At 37.6% G+C, this 20,889-nt stretch overlaps 1 protein-coding gene across 6 annotated transcripts in view; it reads left to right on the top strand.

The window, feature by feature from the left end:
- LOC6562533 (CUGBP Elav-like family member 2) overlaps nucleotides 1-19,084 on the top strand; it is a 95,658-nt gene extending 76,574 nt beyond the window's left edge. For 3 of the 6 annotated variants that reach the window (XM_032735688.2, XM_032735689.1, XM_032735690.2), the window contains 2 exons: nucleotides 7,348-7,497; nucleotides 16,786-18,278. In XM_032735688.2, coding sequence (XP_032591579.1) covers nucleotides 7,348-7,497; nucleotides 16,786-17,057 — 422 coding nt within the window. In that variant the 3' untranslated portion in view covers nucleotides 17,058-18,278. Of the gene's footprint in view, nucleotides 1-7,347; nucleotides 7,498-16,785; nucleotides 18,279-18,887; nucleotides 18,988-19,052 lie in introns of those variants that run through there. The other 3 variants (XR_004365063.2, XR_006246566.1, XR_004365064.2) reach the window with 3 other exon arrangements.
- Nucleotides 19,085-20,889: the final 1,805 nt, after the last annotated feature.

The following is a 20,889-nucleotide window of genomic DNA, read 5'->3' as shown; positions in this document are numbered from 1 at the left end:
CATTTTTTCGGGTAGAAAAAACCCGTCTCACAAATCGTATCTGTGTCAGTTTTTTGACAGCTGTCCAATGAATTTTAATGTGAAAATGTTTTTCACTTGCCACGCGCTTAACTCTCACTCATTTTCATCCATTGTTTGTTCTGGTGTTCTGCTGTGTTGCCTCCTTATCGATTTCTAATTATTTTCTTTTAAGCATTAATTTTGTGTTTAGCTATTCTTGCTCTTGCAGAGCGTATTATAATTTAAGCCATTTGGAAGGAGATTACTTATTGTAATGAAATTAAGATTTAATTAGATGAACTCCGCGCTCTGCAAGGGTAGGTCATATTTGGCCTAAGATTGCTTCTTCTTTCTTGTTTTTATATACTCTGATAACTAAGGTAAATCAGTATATTGGGCTTGTGCAAAGTACGTCATGATTTCTGTTCTGTTCGTCTGTCTTAAAACGTAAATTATATATTCATTAGACGACGTGTCCAAATGGGGGTGTTGCTTCCACTTTGGAGCTAAGAAATCAATAAAATCGATAATCTCAAATCGATCAAAATACATATCAACCACAACTTTAATGCTAGAGTCACCAAATTTGGTTAGTTCGATTATTAGATCGATTAGAAATCAGCTTATGGTAGATTAGGCTATTTAAAGGATATTTGCAAGGTGGTATCAGAGTATTCCTCAGTCGGTTACGACCGACTGCAATGTTCTCATTTGTTATTACATTAATTATGCGAAAATGGTATCAAAAGAATTGTGGCTGCCTTTGCCAGTTGAGAGATTTGAACCGAATTGAATGCGCCTTGAAGAAAATTCACTGAGTTCATTTAATGCGATTTAAAATAGTCGAAATTATGCTGCATGAGTGAGCCGAGCCAGCCGTTAATATCTAATCAAAATACACATAAGATTAAAATGTACACATTAAGCTAACGAAACACACATATCTTCTCTCTCTCCCACTTTCTCTATCTCTCTCTTTCTCTGTCTCTCATGAATGCTAACCAATGTTTTGTGGATATATTGTGTTATTTGTAACTGTCTTCTTTAAAGCAGGTCTCATAAGAAAAAAGGCAGCTGCCAAATTATCGAGTGAACTGCACAGCACGAAAAAAAAGAAAAGTAAGTGAAAAGTGAAAAGTGTTTTTGATTTGGATATTTTGCGCCTGATTTTGACAGACTTGGCAAATCCGCTTTTCTTTTCGCTTTCGTTTTTATCAATTTTGACATCGATTTTGAGTTTGGTTTATTTTCCTTCATTTTTTTATTCTTCATTTTATCGTTATGCAAGAGAGAAAGAAATATTAATAATGGTTATTCACTTGACATTTAAAGCAAACGAAGCGTTCCGTTGCCGCTTTACGTTGTGTAACGCTTAACGCTCACGTGGCTGCTGCTCTGTTTTACGTCGTCGTTTACGTCACTCGCCCAAATAGCAAAAGGAGAAGCAGCCAACAGCAGCAGCAGCAGTAGCAGCAGTAGCAGAAGCCCGTTGAACGTGAAGCGAACAAAATTACAAGTTACAAGTTACACTCTCTTCAGAAATTAACAACACGGAACTTATTGCAACAGAGTGTAGCACACAGACAGGCACAACACGGGCTGAAAGCAGGAGGGGGAGGGGTGGGGGTTGCAGGACTTTGGCTTCATTGACTTTTAGCCGCGCGTCGCGTTGGGGAGCGGCGCAAATTGCAATGCTTCAAGTTCCACTTGCCAAGGCTTTCCCCAGTTGCGCATTTCTTTTTTTCTCTCTCTCTGTCACGTGGCACAACCGGCTGCTGAGGGCCATGCATATATACACAGGCAGTTGCTATAAAGAAGCGTTTCCTCTCATCCCCCTATCTTCAGCCATAAAAACGAATATACGAGTGGCGCTGAGAATTATGGCCTATCGCCTGCATTTTTCAATGGACAGACTCACAAAATGTGGGCCAATGTAAATTCACCTCTTAAAAAGACAGATGAATGAAGCTGAATCCCAAAGATAAAAATACAGAACGAAAACTGAATGATTTCTCAGGCGAACTTTTTTGAATTTTCAACGTTTTAGCATTTCCATTTGTATGGAAATCTATAATTTGTAGACTCTATTTTTTCCTCTTCTTTTTTTTCTGAGAGCCTCTGTTCGAATTCAAGAAACCACGAAGTGTCAAAATTCAATTGTGGTTTTTAAAGATCTTAAAGTAAGCTGATTCGCAAATGAGCGATTCAGCCACCAAAGTGTATCTCAGTGTAGCATATGTGCTGCAGGTGGGTATTCCCAATAAAAATTCACTTCCAAAAGTGCATCCCATCATAAGCAGAACTGAAACTAAAAACTATTAAAAAATTATACATACTCTTCAATTTATTTCAGTCAATATATCTTTACAGTCCATAGTCAGCATCAACCGCCCAATGATAGGTCCTATTAGTTGACAGTTAAAGTGAAAACAGGCTGAACGCATTTTATTTCTGCTGGTTTAAAATATTTAAAAATATTTACACAGATATCATTAGCAATTCTCTGCCGCCCCCCGCTTTATCTTTGAGTTTGCTTCTGTTGAGCTGTCTAACGCAGCTATTGTTAAATATTTTGAACACAAAAAGCAAAGCCAAAAATAAGGCAAGCAAACGAAACCAACCTCAAGTTGGCTGTTTGCCTCCTTGCTCTGGCTAAGCTGCGCATTACCAAGTTAATTTCGTGAGCAGCTACGAACCGTGAAGCAAAAAAAAAAAAAAAAGAAAAGGAAGTAGGAAAAAAAGTGGCTGAATTAACCAGAGAAATGCCAAGAAAATATAAGAGAAAATCAAAAGCAAGTGTTTTTTTTTTGTGTGTGTCTGCCTAAACTACAAGTTCTAGATTGGCTCCCATTTTCAGTTCTTAGTGAATTGACCCGTCTGCCCCGTTCCGCCCCCTTGTGTGCACTTGTGCGTGCTCATCGTGTGCCACTTGAACGATTTCCGGGGCCACTTAATTTAATGAAATATTTAAAATTCTTGTCGAAAAGCTTAAGTTGACCTCCCCCCCCCCAAAAAGGACGCACGGCGAAGCAGCGCCTATTTTTCCCAATTGGGGGTTTGCACTTTTTACCCCCTTCTAGGAACATAAATGAACAAAGAAATGTTCTAGAAAATTTGGCTGGGTTTATTTTTAGCCATTTGTTGTTGCCTCTATTTTTTTCCCCCCCAACCGAAACATAAACTCAACAACAGAATCACTTTTGAAGTTCATTTTGGTTTTGCTGTTGTTTTTGTTGCTTGTTGTTCGCTGGCTGCCAGTTTCAATGTACTTGGCATATTCTGTTGTTGTAAAATGGCCCAAACAAATGACGCTTGAGGCTTTTGTTTGCCGCAAATTGTTTATGGCAAACGCATCGCAAAACTCGTTGCAAAATATCAAAAATGGGCGCACAGATTGCCCCATAATTGTTGCCACTTTTGACCCCCGCCTCTCTCTGAAAATTGATATTGCAAATTGTGTTGCGTGTTTTGGCTGTGTGTGTGTCCAGTTTGGTTGTTTCGATTGTATCGCAAAACACTAAAATGAAAAAGAGGCCGAAGCATTTTATGTTGTTTGACAATCGAAGTTTTTGTAATTGGTGAATATGACATGCAAATGTTGGCATGCAAACTTTTGCTGCCGATTCTGCAATTGAGCTTCTATTTTTGGTATTGAAATTCTACAGAATTTCAAATTTAAGTCTACCTAACTAGAAGACAACTCAAATATAGATTGCGAACCTTTTTTAAATTTATAATGAAGTTGTGCTGAAGTATGTAACAGACTGAAGGAATCATATCCAACCTTATAAGGTATTATATGTTCTTGATCAGCATCACACGCTGAGTCGATTTAGGATGTACATATTTATGAACTAAATTAGAGAAATATAAGTTCTCATAATCCAAACACAGATCAAGCGTATGTTATTTTTATCGATAACTGTTCCCATTTTGGTAATATCGATATTAATCGATTAGGCAAATTAATCTTTCCAATTTATACACAAAATATACTGTAAAAGAGCGGATAAGAATCACAAAACTACTATCAGCAAGCAATCTTGTAAATATCCTAGTTAAGCACTCTTTTCAATACTATGCACTATGCATTTAACAGGGTATCTTGTAGTACAGCACTCTGGAGTAGATCTCTCTCGACTTGTTGTTATTTCGAAGCTAAAAGTGAATACCTTTTGCCGATTGCTTTCAACTTTCGAATCGTAAACTTAATCCTTTTGGCAAGCAATTCAACTCAACATTTGCCACATCCAAAAACAACCCAAAACTCACCACAATTCGATGGACTCGACTATGTTGGTATAGACGAACAAAGCCGAACAGAAGAAGAAGCAGAATAAGAAGGAGAATCAACTAAATCCCGTTCGAAAGTCGTCGAGTGCATCCAATTCAAAAGTTTCTTTTTCTCTGCTAACAAAATAGAAACAAGAAAACAACATTGGAGAGGAACAGAGGAGGACGAACAACAAACGAAAATCTTAATCAAAGTTTTGCAAAGTGCAGTAAACTATGTAGTTTATACCACCTCGAATACTAAGGATTTTTGGGGAGATGGTTGGGGAGTGGAGACAGGGGAGGAGTCTCTCTCCCATTTCCCTTTAAGTAAGCTTTACAAACACGTTTTCCAGTCTGTTCTCAACATGGCTCTCCATTACGTTTGTTTATACACTTTTTCGCTCTTTGCACTTCAAAATCAACAGCAGCAGCAACAACAACAACAACAACAACGACAACTGGCAAAAGTCTTCAAGTGGCCTGCTGCAAGTGAACAAAAAAAAAAAACAAAAAAAAAAAAAATACACAACTTGCCTCAAATTTTTGCACAAATTTGCCAGCTGAAAAGTTGAGTGCCAATGGGCAATAGAGTCTGCCAAGGGGAGGGGGTGGCTTGACTGCAGAGGGGATGGTAATATTAAACAACTCCAGGCAGACACATAAAAATACCAAATAGTTTTAGGCTTCTCTCTCTGTTTATTATTTGTTGTGTGTGTTTGTGCGTTGCTTTTTGTTATTATTGGCCTGGTCAAAAGCTCAGCATTCAGTGTTGTTAGCCCCTTGGCCATGTGACATGTGTGCATGCATGCAACAACGACGACTGCCAACAACAAAAACAACAAGAACAAACAATTAAAACAATTTCTTCAATTTCTTGGCAAATATGCAAAGGTTTTTTTTTTTGTTTTTTTTTTTGAAAAAGTTGCTAAAGGTTACCTTTAGCTACATTTGATTTTCTTTATGTTTGGCTTATGCTCTGTTTCAGGCATATAGAGTGATAGGGAGTCTATATGGGAATGATATAGTTCAAATGCTGTGATTATGATTTGTGAATCATTTTAATTGCCAAAAGTTAACATTATAAAATTTAAATATAAGTTTCAAACATGTTAATAAAAAGTTTTATCAGCTATTAAACTGATAACAGCGTATTTGGCAGTGTGCCTTTGGCAAACTTGCCACATGCTCACCTGTTTTTATTGCCACACACACACACAAGTTGGCAAGTTTGCAAGCTGTTAAATTAAAAATGTTGCCCCTCCCCCTACCGGCCCCTCACAAAAATTGATTGCAACACCTACAACAGTGTGTGTGTGTGTGGGGGGGGGGGAGGGGTGTAGCGTGGGGTAAGGTACTGAAGAAGCTGCAGTAGCAAGCACATGGGCAAAAACTTTTGAAATTAAATCTGTAAAATCTCGCAAAAGTTTCGACAGCGTTTATGTGTGTGTGTGCTTTAGTGTGTGTGTGTGTGTGTGAGCCGAGTTCTTTGAAGAACTTTTCATATAATTTTGTATGGCATGGAAATAATTTCAACCGACGCAAAATGCACAATTCATGTTTTGCACACTCGTCTCGTCTCGTCGTCGTTGTCGAGAAAGGACTAAAACGGCATGGCGAGCTGACATCATTATTGGTTATTAGCCAAATTAGTTATCAAATGCACTGGTCTCGCTGACAATGAGCAGCGACCACACGCACAAACACACACACACACACACACACACATATATATATATGCAAATGCAAAACTCATTAATAACACACACACATAGGGAGGTGGGGCGAGGGGAGGAGGTGGGAGTCATCGCGAGTTGAAACTGAACTGCAAACCACAAAATTGCATTGCATGACGGGGCGGGCAACAACAAGAACAGCGAAAACAATGATAACAAAAACAACAAATAGTAGTGAAAACAACTAAATAACAAACAACAGGCGTCAAATTACACAAAACACAAACCAGACCTCTAAAAACACACAGACACAGACACAGTTGGACGGGGTGCCACATGGCGTATGAACAACAAATTAATTTCAGATTTATACTTGGATATGTATATTTTATTGTGTGTGTGTGTGTGTGTTGTGTGTTGTGTTGTGTTGTGCTGTGCAAAATATATATAATCAAATGTCGCCCACGTGGCGTCTAAAATTCGATGATTAATTACGTCTGACTGGCGTCGCATCGCGTTGGGGCTGTGGTTGGTGTTGGGGGTGGGGTGCAGGCGAAAGAGCAGGTCAAACTCTAGAGGTCATAACTAAAATGATTATATTATTTAGTGCATGTTTGCATTTTAGCTAAGCAGCCAATTGCAATAACAAACACGGAATAAGCTTTAAGCTAACAGATAAAAAAGAGTATAACATTTAACAAAAACCATGGGGAAGAAGAGGCTTAGAATGCGGTCAGCGGTATACCTACAGCACATTGCAGACTAAGAAGTCACCCAATTAAACAAGGTAGTTATAGTAGCGAACTGTGCAGGTGTCGCCTTAACCAGGAAAAGATGCAGCATCCTAGGGATGCATGTTTGGAATTTCAAAGACATAGAAGCCCTGAACACAACAATGGTTCTCGCATTCGTGCGGCAGCTGGGGTTGATGAAGGAGCTCAGAAGGGAACCCAATAGATCTAGTAGGTCACCAAGCAGGTCTCCATATATTAATAATAATCAAATAATTTGAGAAAATATATATTTATAAAACATTAACAATTTAACTATGTGTTAACTAACAACAACTTTAGCAGTAACCTTTGCATATAGCATATATGTATATAAATCTGTAGATATAAAGGCAGGTAACTGTTCATTACTAACACACTCACACAACAAAACACACACACACACACACACACACACATACACACATACACACACATACACACACATACGCATGACATGTGCAAAAAAGCAGCGCGATTTTAATTTCGTTATGGCAATTGTTTGTTTTCCAAAATGCAATTTACTTTGCTGCTGACACTAACTAAGTGCAACACGCAACTCACAACTTGCAACTCACAGCTGGTTGTCATTGATATATATATAATTTTTGTGCGTTTTATATTTGCAGGGTCTGATCCGAATCCATTGGCATCGGCGTATATGTCAACAGCTGCTGGCTTACCGCAATTTGGAAGTTCCGCCGCCCTGTCCACCTCACCGCTGGCCAGCGTTGCGCTGAGCGCCGCGGCGGCCGCTGCTGCCGGCAAGCAGATTGAAGGTGAGTAAACTGAAGGTGGTGGAATTGCAATTGGGTTTATGGATTGGATATGAGCGTGTGCTGTGGTGGGGTGTGGTGGGGTGTGGTGGGGTGTGGTGGGGTGTGGTGGGTTGAAAATGAACCTTTTTCAAGAGGGCATGCAAGCTGTACAGCTGTATAGGGTATCTGCTGATAGAGCAAGTCAATAGCAGAATTATTTCAAAGTATACATGGACGTTGTACCTAGGGTATCTGCTAGTCCGGCATTCTCATCGTGAGTTTTGTTTTTTGTTAGTTAGACAGCTTTCACGTCAGCATAGTTTTTTTTTAGTTTTTATAAAAAGTGTTGGCAGGGTATCTACTGGTCGAGTAGTCTCCTCTAGAGCATCTTTATTTGTTTTTACCGCTGCTGCTGCTGCTGCTGCTGCTGCACAGATAAATGGAAATGTCTAAACGCCAGACACATTTTGATAAATGCTCTCAAATGTCCTGTCAAGCAACCCAGTCACACACACAGTCATTCAGCCAGTTTGTCATTGCATCAGTGCGTCATTGGGTCATTGCGTCATTCAGTCAGTCGCTCATTCGCGCTCGTTGGTCTTGCATAGAACTGAATGTTGCAGTTTTTGTTGCAACATCAAATGCATTAACTCGCTCATCGCTGTCAACTCGATTCGCATTCGCATTCGGATTCACGTCCATTCTGCAGTTTCTCCTTGGAGCAGAGCTACTTTTGCGCCTGTCTGTCATGCAACCCGTCTCGTTGTCAATCTACTTAGTTGCACGTTTAATCTTTCATTAGTGTGTGTGCGAGTGTGCGAGTGTGTGTGCATGTGAGGCACAACTGGGAGATCTCTTTATGGCAACTAAAAGAGGGAGGGGAAGGGCAGAGTGTTTGTGTTGAGTAGCCGTATGTTTCTATATACCCACACATACATACATACATAGATACATTTGTATGTATTTACTAAGACCAACATCATTTATCAAAAAGTTATTGGGGCCAGTTGTCAGTGTTGGGAAACACATTAAAAAAGTGTAAAACTGAAGATAAGAATAATGAGTAGAAAAAAGGTAAGAATAAGGCAAGGCAAACTGGCTTTAAATACCAACCTCAAATTCTATTCTTAAACTTTGAAACAATAGTTATATTAAATAAAAACAGACAGTAGACTGAATAAAATGTCTAAAATCATTGATATTAAATAAAGCAATAGAAATAATGCAAATATTTATAATATATACTATTATAAATGATTTACTATATAAAATGAAAGTCAGTTTATACATTTTTTGTTCATATAAATATAAACAATATGTTAAAGTCGATGCTGGGCTGCTTTTATAGCTCAGTAATTGAGTTGAGACACTTGCACAAATAATTTCCAATTCAAACAACTGAGAAAACTGATACAAAAATAAAACCAAGTCTCAATTTCAATTTCTGCTTTAAAATAGTTGCACACACAAATCTCAACCTGCCCCACTTGTGCACACTTTCTTTCAACTCCAAACAGCAGCCAGCAGCAGCAGCGCAGAAGAGATGAGAAAAATCAATAGGATCAATCATGTCTTGTACATTTCCCAACACAAAATGCATTTGGTGGGTGGGGGGTAGGGGAGAGATGGGTGTAGATAAAACTAATGCGAATTTATCTGAACGGGCATTTTGCTTCAGCTTAAATTTTGATCAGCTTTTGACACAGTGTAAATATTACACACTTGACACACAATTCCATTAGTTAGACGTGAAACGTCGATATCACAAAATATTGCAGAAAGTATATATATATACATATATATATATATACACACACACACCCGCATACCACCCACCCACAACACACCCGCACACTCAGAGACAGATGAAGATGAGCGGCAACAGCGAATTGCGCTTTGGCTGGCACACATAACATTAAAGTTGCAGTGGCATATGCTGAGTCGGGGCATGCTTGGCTGCGGGGCAGTTGTGGGGGTAGTTGTTAGGGGAGCATATAGCAGTAGTTCGCGAGCAGAAGGACGAACAAGCAAACAACGAAGATGAGCATGACGATGACGATGATGACGACAAAGATGAGAATTGGGATTGGGGTTGGAGTTGGGGAATGATGATGACGACGACGATGACGATGACGATGCTGAGGCAAAATGCAACGGAAAATATTTTGGCGTTGCACTTTTTGCCATATTTCCGGTTACATAAGCAACACACTACTCGTTAGACTAAGTTGAAGGGGCGGCGGAGATGGGCTATGATAGACTGGGAGAAGGTGCACAGCCTGCTGCGACCAACGCCATGCGAAACATTCAGCTCAGCGAGAGCTAGTCAGGCCGAATATACAATCACACATTCATCCACAACAAGTAAGAAGAGTGCTGAATAGTTGAGTGACCGACGAGGAAATACCCTTCTTATAATCTGATTGTGTAATGATTTGTAGAGCATGGAACAATATTTATATAGATGACTTAACATAGATGCAAATTGATTTAGAAATCGTACAGTTGTTGCTGAGATTGCTGTGCCTCTTCAGGGATGTGTTTATCTATTGCCCACGAAGGTTCTTTTCTTCAGCTTCCTTTTTGATGCCAATCAAGGATATTTATAAATACAGTCTATCTTTAGCTTTAGCCAACTACTGCCTGTCTCTGCCTTAATATAACTAAATTAACATATTCAACTAAAGTCTCTGAGTGCTGTGGGTTCATTCAGGCACAAGGTCAGATTGGCTCGCCTGTTGCTTATATTTATATGCACTTTCTGTACGATTTCCCCAACTTGACTATACTCTTTGAAGCCATTTGTAAGGGGTATAGTCTAAAAATATGTGTTTATATACAACTGTCTCGAATATGTTGTGATATATATATTTTTGCAGTTGGTTGACTTTTGTGCTCCTTTCTTTGTAGCTGTGTGTGTGTGTCGCTTGTTTGGTTTGCTGACTCATGATGTTGCCCGAAAAATTCCCTCGTGGCCAACAACAACACACACACAGACACAACAAGAAACAGAAACAGAAACACACACACACAACTACACTACACTCCCACGCACACACACACACCCACACACACACACATTACTCGTTTACATTCAAACAAATTGCGCATGTTATGCGACATGCGAGCTGCCATGTTGAGCAAAGACGCCCCTCTCCCACTCCCCACCCCCTTCCCCACACGCTTGACTGCATTTGGGCATTAACTACTGCACAGTAGTTTCCTTCTTTTTCTTCTCTCTTTTCTTTTTATTGCCAAGTTCATAAGGTGGCGAAAAGAAAGGAGTTATGCGTGTGGGGCATAATTAGTCTGGCATTAGTTTTTCGGTTGTTTGCCGCAACTCGACAAAGAATCTGTTTACCAGAGAACTAAATATAATTGAGTTATAGTTCGATATGGCCAAAGTCCTGCGCCAGGTAATCAATATAGTATCAATAGATGAGGGCCAACTATGCCAGGTATTGGTAATTGGACTTGCTGAAGTTGCCAGATAATATTTGTACTTGATTAAAGTAAGATTAAAGAAGCATATCGAGTGAATGAGATATAGCGACAAAATGAGCAAGTTGTCGATGAGTTATGAAAGATGCCACAGCAAATATTAAAAGACAAATTGCACAGTAATAATTCAGTTTATAGTTGTTATACATAATGGTAAAATGGTGCCTACTGAACTCCTGAGAATAAGCTGAAAAGTCACCTAAATAAAGTAAGCATCTTCTGCAGCAGAAGATTGATTCGAGCATATTCATTAGAACAAGAAGTAGACTTCTTGGGGATATCTTATAAAGCATAGCTTGGAAACTACAAATACAAATAGAAGCACTCTCAATCCAACCGAAACCGAATACAAACTGTATTCTTTTAGCCTTATCTTATTCTCAGTACAATATATGTTAGCCAGTTAAGCAGCTCTTGTATTATTCACGCTCATTTTATTCCCATAATGCTTAGATGCTTGTTAACTGTAGCATACATTATGGCGTCTCGTCGTTGGCTTATAAATTCAGTTAACTCGGAATCATTATGTTAGCCCGCATTATTCCCCACTGCATTCCGTTGCAAGCCACAAATAGCAGCCATCAACAAAAAAAATAAAAATAAAATGTTATATGTAACAAATTTAACCACAATTCTCCTCTTTTTGGTCCTTTTTTTCTGTTGCTTGGCTTCTTTTTCCACACCACAAATAAACTTCCTGTTTTGTTTTCTTTTTCTTTTTTCGTATGTTAGACATGTGTGTGTGTCTGTATGTGTGTGTGTGTGTGTGTGTGCGAAAAACGATTTCCTATATTGCATTTTCCTCTTCCGTTGAGCAAAGATGCCGCATCCGTTACGAACTGCTTGTGTCTCCTGCTTCGCCTCCAATTTTTTTCTTCCTTTCTTCCTCATAGTGCTTCCTATTGATGCAGATGCACACACGTATATATATATTGTATAGATATATGTATATCTGTAGTATATATGCTTTAGCCCACGAACATGTTTGCTAACAAGCAGCAGGCCAACAATTTTTTGCCATTTTCTTCAGTTGGATTCTGTTGTTGGCCCGCGTTTCAATTCGGCTCTCAAGGGCATTTTGGGCCAGGCCAAACTGGAATTTATGTGACAGCGCGCGCATTATTTATAACAGTTGGGCTTGCAATACAGTTTTATTGATTTTATTGCCACAAAACACACACCCACACACACACACACATAGATAAATTTATGCTTTTAGTTTAGGAGTGTCTTTTGCAATATGTCGCCAATTCTCATAATCACTCACTTGCTAGCAGTCCCTTGTCCTTTGTCCTTAGTCCTTGCTCCGCAGTCCGATTCACAGTTAATGTCAAGTTCGTTGCATGTCCGGCCAAAAGTCGCAAATCTTTCTGACTTCCTCTGTCCTTTATCCAGCTCTCATCTCTCATCTCTCAGCCTGCTCATCATCTGATTTTCCTCCCCTGTGTCTGCACTTGCTTATTTTATATTCCCACTTCCGGCTTATGCACATGACTTTAATCTGCCTGCATCCGTTTTGGAGGTTTTTTGACTCAGTCCATAAATGGACTCCTGCTGTGCCGCCTCCCTTTTGCTCATCGTTTGTCACTGTCATATTTTGCTTGCCACACTTGCCAGGGACGCGCGTTTGAGCACAGCAAACAATTTTAACTTCAATTATAATATTATTTACTTATTTTATAATATTTTTGTAGCTCTGAATTCGCTTTTATTTGCACTTCATTTTGATTCACACAATTTCAATTATTTTTTTGGTCCAAAACCAATTCATTTGGAATGAAAATAGCTTTACCTCAACTTCCTTTTCATGTTGTATTAAAGTCCTTAATAATTGAAATTTTAATCCAACATATCTGTTTTCGTTATCTATTTAAATAAACTGCTTTTTATATTTGAATCGAATTTCACAATGTAAACGATTTAAATCATTTGTCTAAATAAATGTTTGATTTAAACATATTTTTTTCAGATAGCTGCATTCAGTTGATATATTTAAAATTAATATAATCTGATCTCTTTTAATACTATTGCGCTGAATCTCAACATTTTTATTAAATTTTGGCTTTAATTAAATTTCATATTTTACACCAAACTGATTTATTGCTTAGCAGAATATATTTATTCACTACACTATTTCTTACACTCTGTTAACACCCAGCACTTCCAACTGCTAAACCTTAGCATGCTTTTATATATATATATTTTTTTCAACTCTCCACATCCTTTTGCTCCTCTATTTTTTTTTTGTGCTGTGCTCTACGCTTCCTGCTTAATTTTGTGCCTGTCGTCTGCGCCTGTCTACATGCTTATAACTTGTTTCCTGTTGTTGTTAGTCTGCCTCTGCTGTTTTTTCTTCTTTATATTGTTGCTGCTCATGTTGTCATTTGATAAATTTCACATGCTGAGAATTTATCTGGCCCCGGACATTGTTGCCGCCTCCTCCTACTTCTGCTACTCCTGCTGCATTTCCTGCCTCTTCTGTTGCTTTTGCCTCCTCCACACAGATTGCACAAATCTGCTGCATTTTTTTGCAGCAACTTCGATTTGAGATTTTGCCCTTTGAAAGAGGAGAAGTCGTTGTAAAATATTATCATTGTGTTGCTGCTGGTTTCGCCTGAGCTGCTTAGGAAATGCTAAGCGAAGCATTTAAGTTGGCCAACAACACGATTTCAACTGGGGACATTTTACTGAAACCGGAGCAGGCTTAGAAGAATCTTTTCGTCTTTAATTCTAATTAAAGGCAGTAATTGAAATAAAATGCTGCTGCTGTGAAGATCATTTTCTATTGCATGCTGTGACAAACTATGGATTAGCTTGCCAAAACTCTTATTCAAAAGCAATCAGTGAACTCGAAAGAAATCGGATTTCACTTTATTTTACGAAGATGAATAAAAGCTTTAACTTGATTCAACTCAATAAGTTACAATTGCAACCGCTTCTTCTGCCAATGCACAGCTCTGCTGCTCTGCTGGTGTCCTGTCTTCCATGCAACACGTTGCCTCAAACTTCAATTTGAGTTGCAACAAAAGCAAATGCTGAAGTTTACAAATTCCACTGCGGTAGCCAATTAGAACTCAAGTGAAACAGTGGGGAAGGATTTTCTTTATTCCCTTTTCTCTAATTATATCAAATGTGAAATTATGTAATTTCCAACTTATTCTAATGACACAACAGACACACACATAACACACACATAACACACACATTTACACACACCACTCACGGGTTACTTTCATGTTGTTCTAATTACGAGTTGCTGTTTATTGTTAACTGCAACACGTGTTGCTCGTTAAGCCTTAATTCAATAGCAAGCATTTTTTAAGCATCACTCAACACTCGCTCATTAGCAACACACACACACAACACACACACACACACACACACATGTGTGTGTGCCAAATTAATTATTGAGTGTGTGCGAGACAACAGCAAGAACAAAGCAGCAAAGAAAAGGCAATTATTATTTAGAAAGGACTCGATTTTGCGTGGCAAGCAGGCCTATGGATCTTGTATATGCTGAGGCAACACGAGGGCGTTGTGGTTGTTATAGGTGTGTAGTTGTAAGCGTGGCTGCCTCTTAATTTGCTTTTCATTTTATAATCGCATAACTCACTCCAGAGAGAGACCGCTGCGCCTTTGATTTGTGCGACATTTTGTCGATACAGCTGCCAGCGCAAATTCAATCAAACTAAACGTGTGGCGTGGGGAAGGGGGGGTGGGGATGGGGCGTTACATTGTGTTTCTGAGGGCGTGGCAGGCGTCGTGCGTTGTGCGGCACTCGCGGCAAAGATGACAAAAGATGTATCCATGTTATTAATAGCGCTGCAGGCAAACGATGATGGAGTCGACATGCTGCATGCAACGACAACAGTAGCCGACAACAACAATGTCGTAGCAGGCTCACAAAGTTATTTGATTTAACAATGCCACTTGCATTATGATGGGGTCTTATAGGTGTGTGGGCGGTGTGGGCGTGGCAGAACATCTATCAAGCAAGAGTGAGATGCGGCGAGCTTGATGTACACAAATTGCCATTGTTGTTATTATCCTTGGCCGCACATGCATTTATTGAAAGCGTTGATGTGCAGATTAATTACGACTAACATAAAGATGGAGACACAAGAGGAGTAGAAGGAGGGGGAGACAAGTGCCTGCAACGCAGAGATAGTGTTGAGAGACTGGGCATAAATCTAATTCCAGTATTTAATTAATTAAATAAACAATGCTGTTAATACCACAAAATTCAAGCAGCGAGCCTTTTTGTGACAGTTGTTTAACTTCCACTTTATATCTATGGATATAGACAGAAAAAAAGAAAAAATGCCAAAAATATAATCAACTCCAAACGAAGGCTTAGATTAATACTTGCTAATAATGCATTATGCTTAATAGAGTTTTGCTATTTTATATTTGTGTAAATAAATAAATAAACTAAATATATTCAGGACAATAAACAGAGGGACAATTTGCTTGTGAAGTCAAAGACTATTATTTAAATATATCTAAAGTTCTTCAGTTAGCGTATACATAATGTAAACTATCTGTCTGAAGTTGATAAGAGACTTTAAATACGCTGCTCAATATCCTCTTGTGTATCACAGCCAATCCTGTCAAGTCACTTCTGTTCAAAGCTGAACTTTAAAGCTCGTTTTATTTGCTGTCAGTGTCCACTCACAGCTCAATCAACAGTCGCATTTGGTGCTCATCTCTGGGTCTTATCTCAGCAATGAGCAATTAATTTAGCTGGCACACACGTGAACCGCCCACACACGCACACAAACACATGCCACACATGCCACACGCACACACATAATGACAGCTGAACTAAAATTTGAGCAGACAAAAGCTAAAATGAGATGCGAGCAGACTGAGACAGAGAGAGAGACAGAGAGAGATAGAGTGAGAGAGAAGGAGAGGGGACAGAGTGGAGCTGATTGCCAAAACGGATGCGGAAATGATGTGCCCAAGTGGCTTGCGTGTCTCTCCCTCTCCATCTCTATATATATATATATATATGTGTATGTGTGCGTGTGTGTGACTCTTTGTGGGCGTGTGACATTTTGTTTAGCAGCACGTGCCGCCAACTGTCTGTCGCCGGCAACGCATATTAACAGCTGCTGTTGCTGCTGCTGCTCAGTCGTCATTGTCAGCATCGCTGTGGTTGTTGTTGTCCTGTTCTCTTTCTCGCCCTTTCTCTCTCACTCTGGCTCTCTCTTGCGTCCTGCTGCGGTTTGCACTTTTCGTGCAAATTACTGTCAACGTCATCAGCATCAGCGGCAGCAATAAAGACCAGCAGCAGCAGTCAACAGCTGCAACTTTAGCAGTAGTTGTTGTTGTTGGCTGTTTCCTCTATTAAGTTTTCACTTTCGAGAGCTGCTTTTAATGACGCTTTAAGCGGCAGCTGAATGTCGCCAGAGTTGCCAGTTGTCAGTTGGCAGTTGGCATTTTGCGGTTTTGTCAATTTGCCAGCCAGCATTCTTCCAGCTAATTTGCAAGCAATTTTATACGGACACACACACAGTTCACACAGGATAAGTTCAAATTCATCAGATTTGATGCAGGAAGTTCAATTTAAAGTTTCTGCCTCCGTTTAGACCGCTCCCCATCCCCCACCAGCCACAACATTAACCTGAACTTGGATTCACTGAGCTTAATACTAGAAGGACTCTGGCATTAAACGCGTATTATTGTTAACTAAATCTGACAAATGGTGCATTGGAAAATATTGATAAATGTGCTTGCCTTTTAATGTAATTAATTTAAATTCAATTCATCAATTTGTGTAAATTGTATCTTGTTTTCTTGCAGGGCCTGAAGGCTGCAATCTGTTCATATATCATTTGCCGCAGGAGTTTACGGATACCGATTTGGCATCGACGTTCTTGCCCTTTGGCAATGTCATCTCGGCCAAGGTGTTCATCGATAAGCAGACGAGTCTGTCGAAATGCTTTGGATTCGTTTCATTTGATAATCCGGAATCGGCACAGATGGCCATTAAGGCAATGAATGGTTTCCAGGTGGGCACGAAGCGTTTGAAGGTGCAGCTAAAGAAGCCCAAGGATGCTTCCAAGCCCTATTAGCGACAGCTGAAACACTGATAGATTCAACTGGAGAAGAAGAAGAAGAACAACCAACAACCAACAACAACAACCAACAACTAACAACATCAACTTAAGCAACTTAAACAAACAACAATAGCTAAAAAAGCAAGAGGAAGAAATGTTTACTAAGAAAAAGAGAAAAACAACCCAACCGAAGTATGTCAAATGGAGTAGTCTAATTATTAAAAAGAGTCACCCGTGTGGACTATAACTAAAAAACCAAATCAAGAAGTCTACGTTGTACGTATTATCCACAAAAAAAAAAAATAAAATTAAAAAAATCCAAAAAAAAAATACTATTTGAAAGACATGAATTTGTGCCAAAAAAAGAGAGAGACAGCAAATATTAATTTCGCACGTTAAATGTTGAAGTCGAAACAAAACATACGTAAACCGATACCCTATAATTTTAGTGCCTTAGTTTAGCGTTTAGTTTTTTGTCAAACACTTTTTGTTTGTTACGCTTTGAAGTTACTTTCGCAACACAAAAAAAAAAGAAGAAAAAAACAGAAAAAGAAACACACACTTTAACGACACTTTTCATTTTGTTTTAAGCTGTTGTCGTACAGTTGAATTTTTTAACAAATACTCTTTTTGTACACACAATCTTTGCTATTTCGAAAATATGACACACTCTAAATATTTAATCTGTTTCAAGTGTTAGCTCCTAAGTTTCACCTAAAAACATAACAGCAAACGAAGAAAAAAAGAAAGAAAAGAAATGTTTTGAAAGAAGAAAGAAAAACAATTGTATTTAATATACTTTTCCCAGCTTTTGAATAATCCACACTTGTTCTCTCTGTTTCATTTGTTCATCTCACATGATGTCAAGTCGAGTCACAAGTTTTGAACGTTTTTTTTTTTTTATTTTGGAATATCTGAAGTTCTCAACGCATAGTATATATAAATATATATATCTATTGGTTACTTTGTTCTGTTAAATGGATTATATTTTTGCTTATATGCTAATGCGTATATACTCTACTAGTTTTAAGTGCCTTTACTGAATTGTTAATCAACACTAAAAGGAATACCAAAATTTTTTATTTGTACTGAATGGAAAAAATAATGTTTTTGTTATACATAATTATCATTACTATTATTATTATAATTCTTAAATATTTCGTTTAGTTTTAATGTGAATTAATGCGCTACAAAATTGTTTAGTATTAATGTCAGAAAATAAACAAAAATATTCAACTTGTTGCATTTGCTTATAATTTCAGTGGTTTTTGTATTTTTCTTTTTTTTCTTCACAAAAGACATTTGAATTGAAACTAACAAAAAAAAATCCATGAAATTAGAAACAAATGCAACAAATGTGTATTTTTATTTTTTGTTTGCTTAAATGAAGTTGCTCTTTAGTTCTTATTCTTTTTCATTTTGTATTATTTATGTAATACACTCTTCATTTCTTCAGTGTACTTTTTGTATCCATTTGAAAAATGTCGAAAACTTCATCTTGTTTACTTATTTTACGCACTGAACATTTTGTAGTTAATTTGTAGACCGATTTGGATACATAATATAGAAATTATTTTTGTTTATGTATAATATATATATAAATATATACATTCACACATACACACACACACACACACACACACACTCAAATAAACAAATACAGACACTTGCATATATAAAAATAAAGTTTTGTTTTCTGTTTCAAAATGCACAAAATGATCGCAACTCTGTTTGTCTCTGACTCTCTTAATAATAAATTTGATATATTGATATTTGTATATGTTTTTCTAAATGTATATTTATATTATTAACTTTGGTTTAACTGTTTTTTCCTCATCCAAATAGCTTCCCAGTTGACGTTCACTAAAGTTGCATTAGAATTTGCCTAATTTATGCCATTTTACTAAGGAGAAACTCAACTGATGCTGCTAACCAGAGTCCTAAGGTGAGTCTCAATTAATTCTAATATAATAATCTGATTGATCTCTAATAACCAACCTCTCCTTGCAGTTGTTTGCTGTTTTGTATAGCTTTTTGGTCCCAATATATATATATATTGTACATACTATAACTATGCTGCCCATCAAAAATTGCTGTCACAAACGAATTCGCAACAAGTGTAAATTTTTAAAGCCTATATATATTTGTAAAAAAAAAAAACGAAAACTTTATAATGGATATTTGTAAGATATCGCAGTATAATGCCATTTTTAATAAAAGCTTGCGAAGCAAAAATTTTTAAATAAAAATTGAAAAAATAAAAAAACTGAAGAATAAAAAAAAAATGTTATTAATAGCATAATGTGTGGTTTATGATTTGTAGAGTTTCGTATTTAGTTGTAGTGAAACAAAAGCATTGACAAATCATAGTTTGGAACACAATTGGGCTAATAAGTGAGTTTAAGAGTAGCTACAAGTTATATATTTAACATTTGGCATTTATTGTGCAGCAAATAGTACGCGGATAGCTAGCTAGCTAGCTTATTGGCCGATATTGAATCACTGAAATAATATCCAGGCTTTAGCATGTTTTTTTTTAAGTTTAGCAAATTTTTGATTTAAGCAATTATTGTAGAACTAATATGTGTATCCATAAGATATTGATGTAACCCTAACTGTGCATTTCTATCTGAATGTGGCTTTAAATAAAAACAAAAAAAAAAAAGAAAAAGAAAAAAGAAATCTATAAATAACTAAAAACAATTATGAATGCTTTTTCAAAAGATATCGTCAAATGCATACACAAATTGTAATAAGCGTAAATTCTATAAGCGTTTTCATCGGTGTGTAATTAAATGTAATTAACTAGAGAGTTAAGTGTAATTTTTTAGAGAAACAAAGCAAGGCTGTGTATTCTAATTTAGATGTTAAGCAAAAACCAAATGAAAATGAGAATGAAAATGAAAATAACCATTTGATAAATATGTGCGCAAATTTCAATTCATTATAATTGTAATACAAAAAACATAATTTGCTGATTCCGATTCAAGATGTGAAAATCGAAAGCGAGAACGTAAAAATCTAGTGATAAATGCAGTTAGTTAAGCAAATAAATTAAATGTGTAATATGTATATTTATGTATACTAAAACTCAACACTCAACACACAACACACTCTCACACTCACAAACACAGGACATACATCTAAACAGAAACTAAATCAATAAAAGGTGTCATCATTTTTTGATAATAAAAATATAAATTATGTATAATATATTTTGGAAAATTGGGAGCGAGAGAGACAGAGAGCGAGAGAAAGAGATAAACTTACATGGCCGCGCCGCATCGGTTGCTTGGCGCAATTTATCAAAAGTTTTGGACTAACTTTTTGCGTGCGCTGCGCTGCAGAGGAAAACATACAAAAAGGTTTGACAAGCAACTAAAGAAAACTTCAACAATAAACGAAATATTTTGCTAAACTTGCGATTTGCATATGAAAAAGTTTATGCCAATTGTAGATGCCGCTTCGGTGAGGTGTTTAGGGGGAGTGAGAGTTTCAAAACTAAAACGACGTCGACGTCGACAGAGCAACATGTAAACAAATTTAGCAACTACGTGACGCAGCAACGCCCCAACGAATGCAGATCCATCTTCTGTACTGTACTCTACTCTATCCCTTGCCATATCCATACCCAGACCATAATCTTTTCAGTTTGGCAGACGACGCCACGTTGCATAATCCAAATCCGAGTCGAATCTTAACACAAGATTTATTTCCATTTAAATCATGCGTGGAAAAGTTTGCCACTGCTGATACTGCTGCTGATGTTCGCCTAACGTATGAGGTCCTTGGGAGTCCTGGCCAAAAAACGAGCAGACGAGGCTAAGTTGGGTGGGGAGCGGGAGTT

The sequence above is a fragment of the Drosophila grimshawi genome, unplaced genomic scaffold, assembly GCF_018153295.1.
Source record: "Drosophila grimshawi isolate 15287-2541.00 unplaced genomic scaffold, ASM1815329v1 contig_1377, whole genome shotgun sequence".
Taxonomy (NCBI): domain Eukaryota; kingdom Metazoa; phylum Arthropoda; class Insecta; order Diptera; family Drosophilidae; genus Drosophila; species Drosophila grimshawi.
The sequence above is the reverse complement of the archived record's forward strand: the minus strand, read 5'-3'. Positions and strand labels throughout refer to the sequence as shown.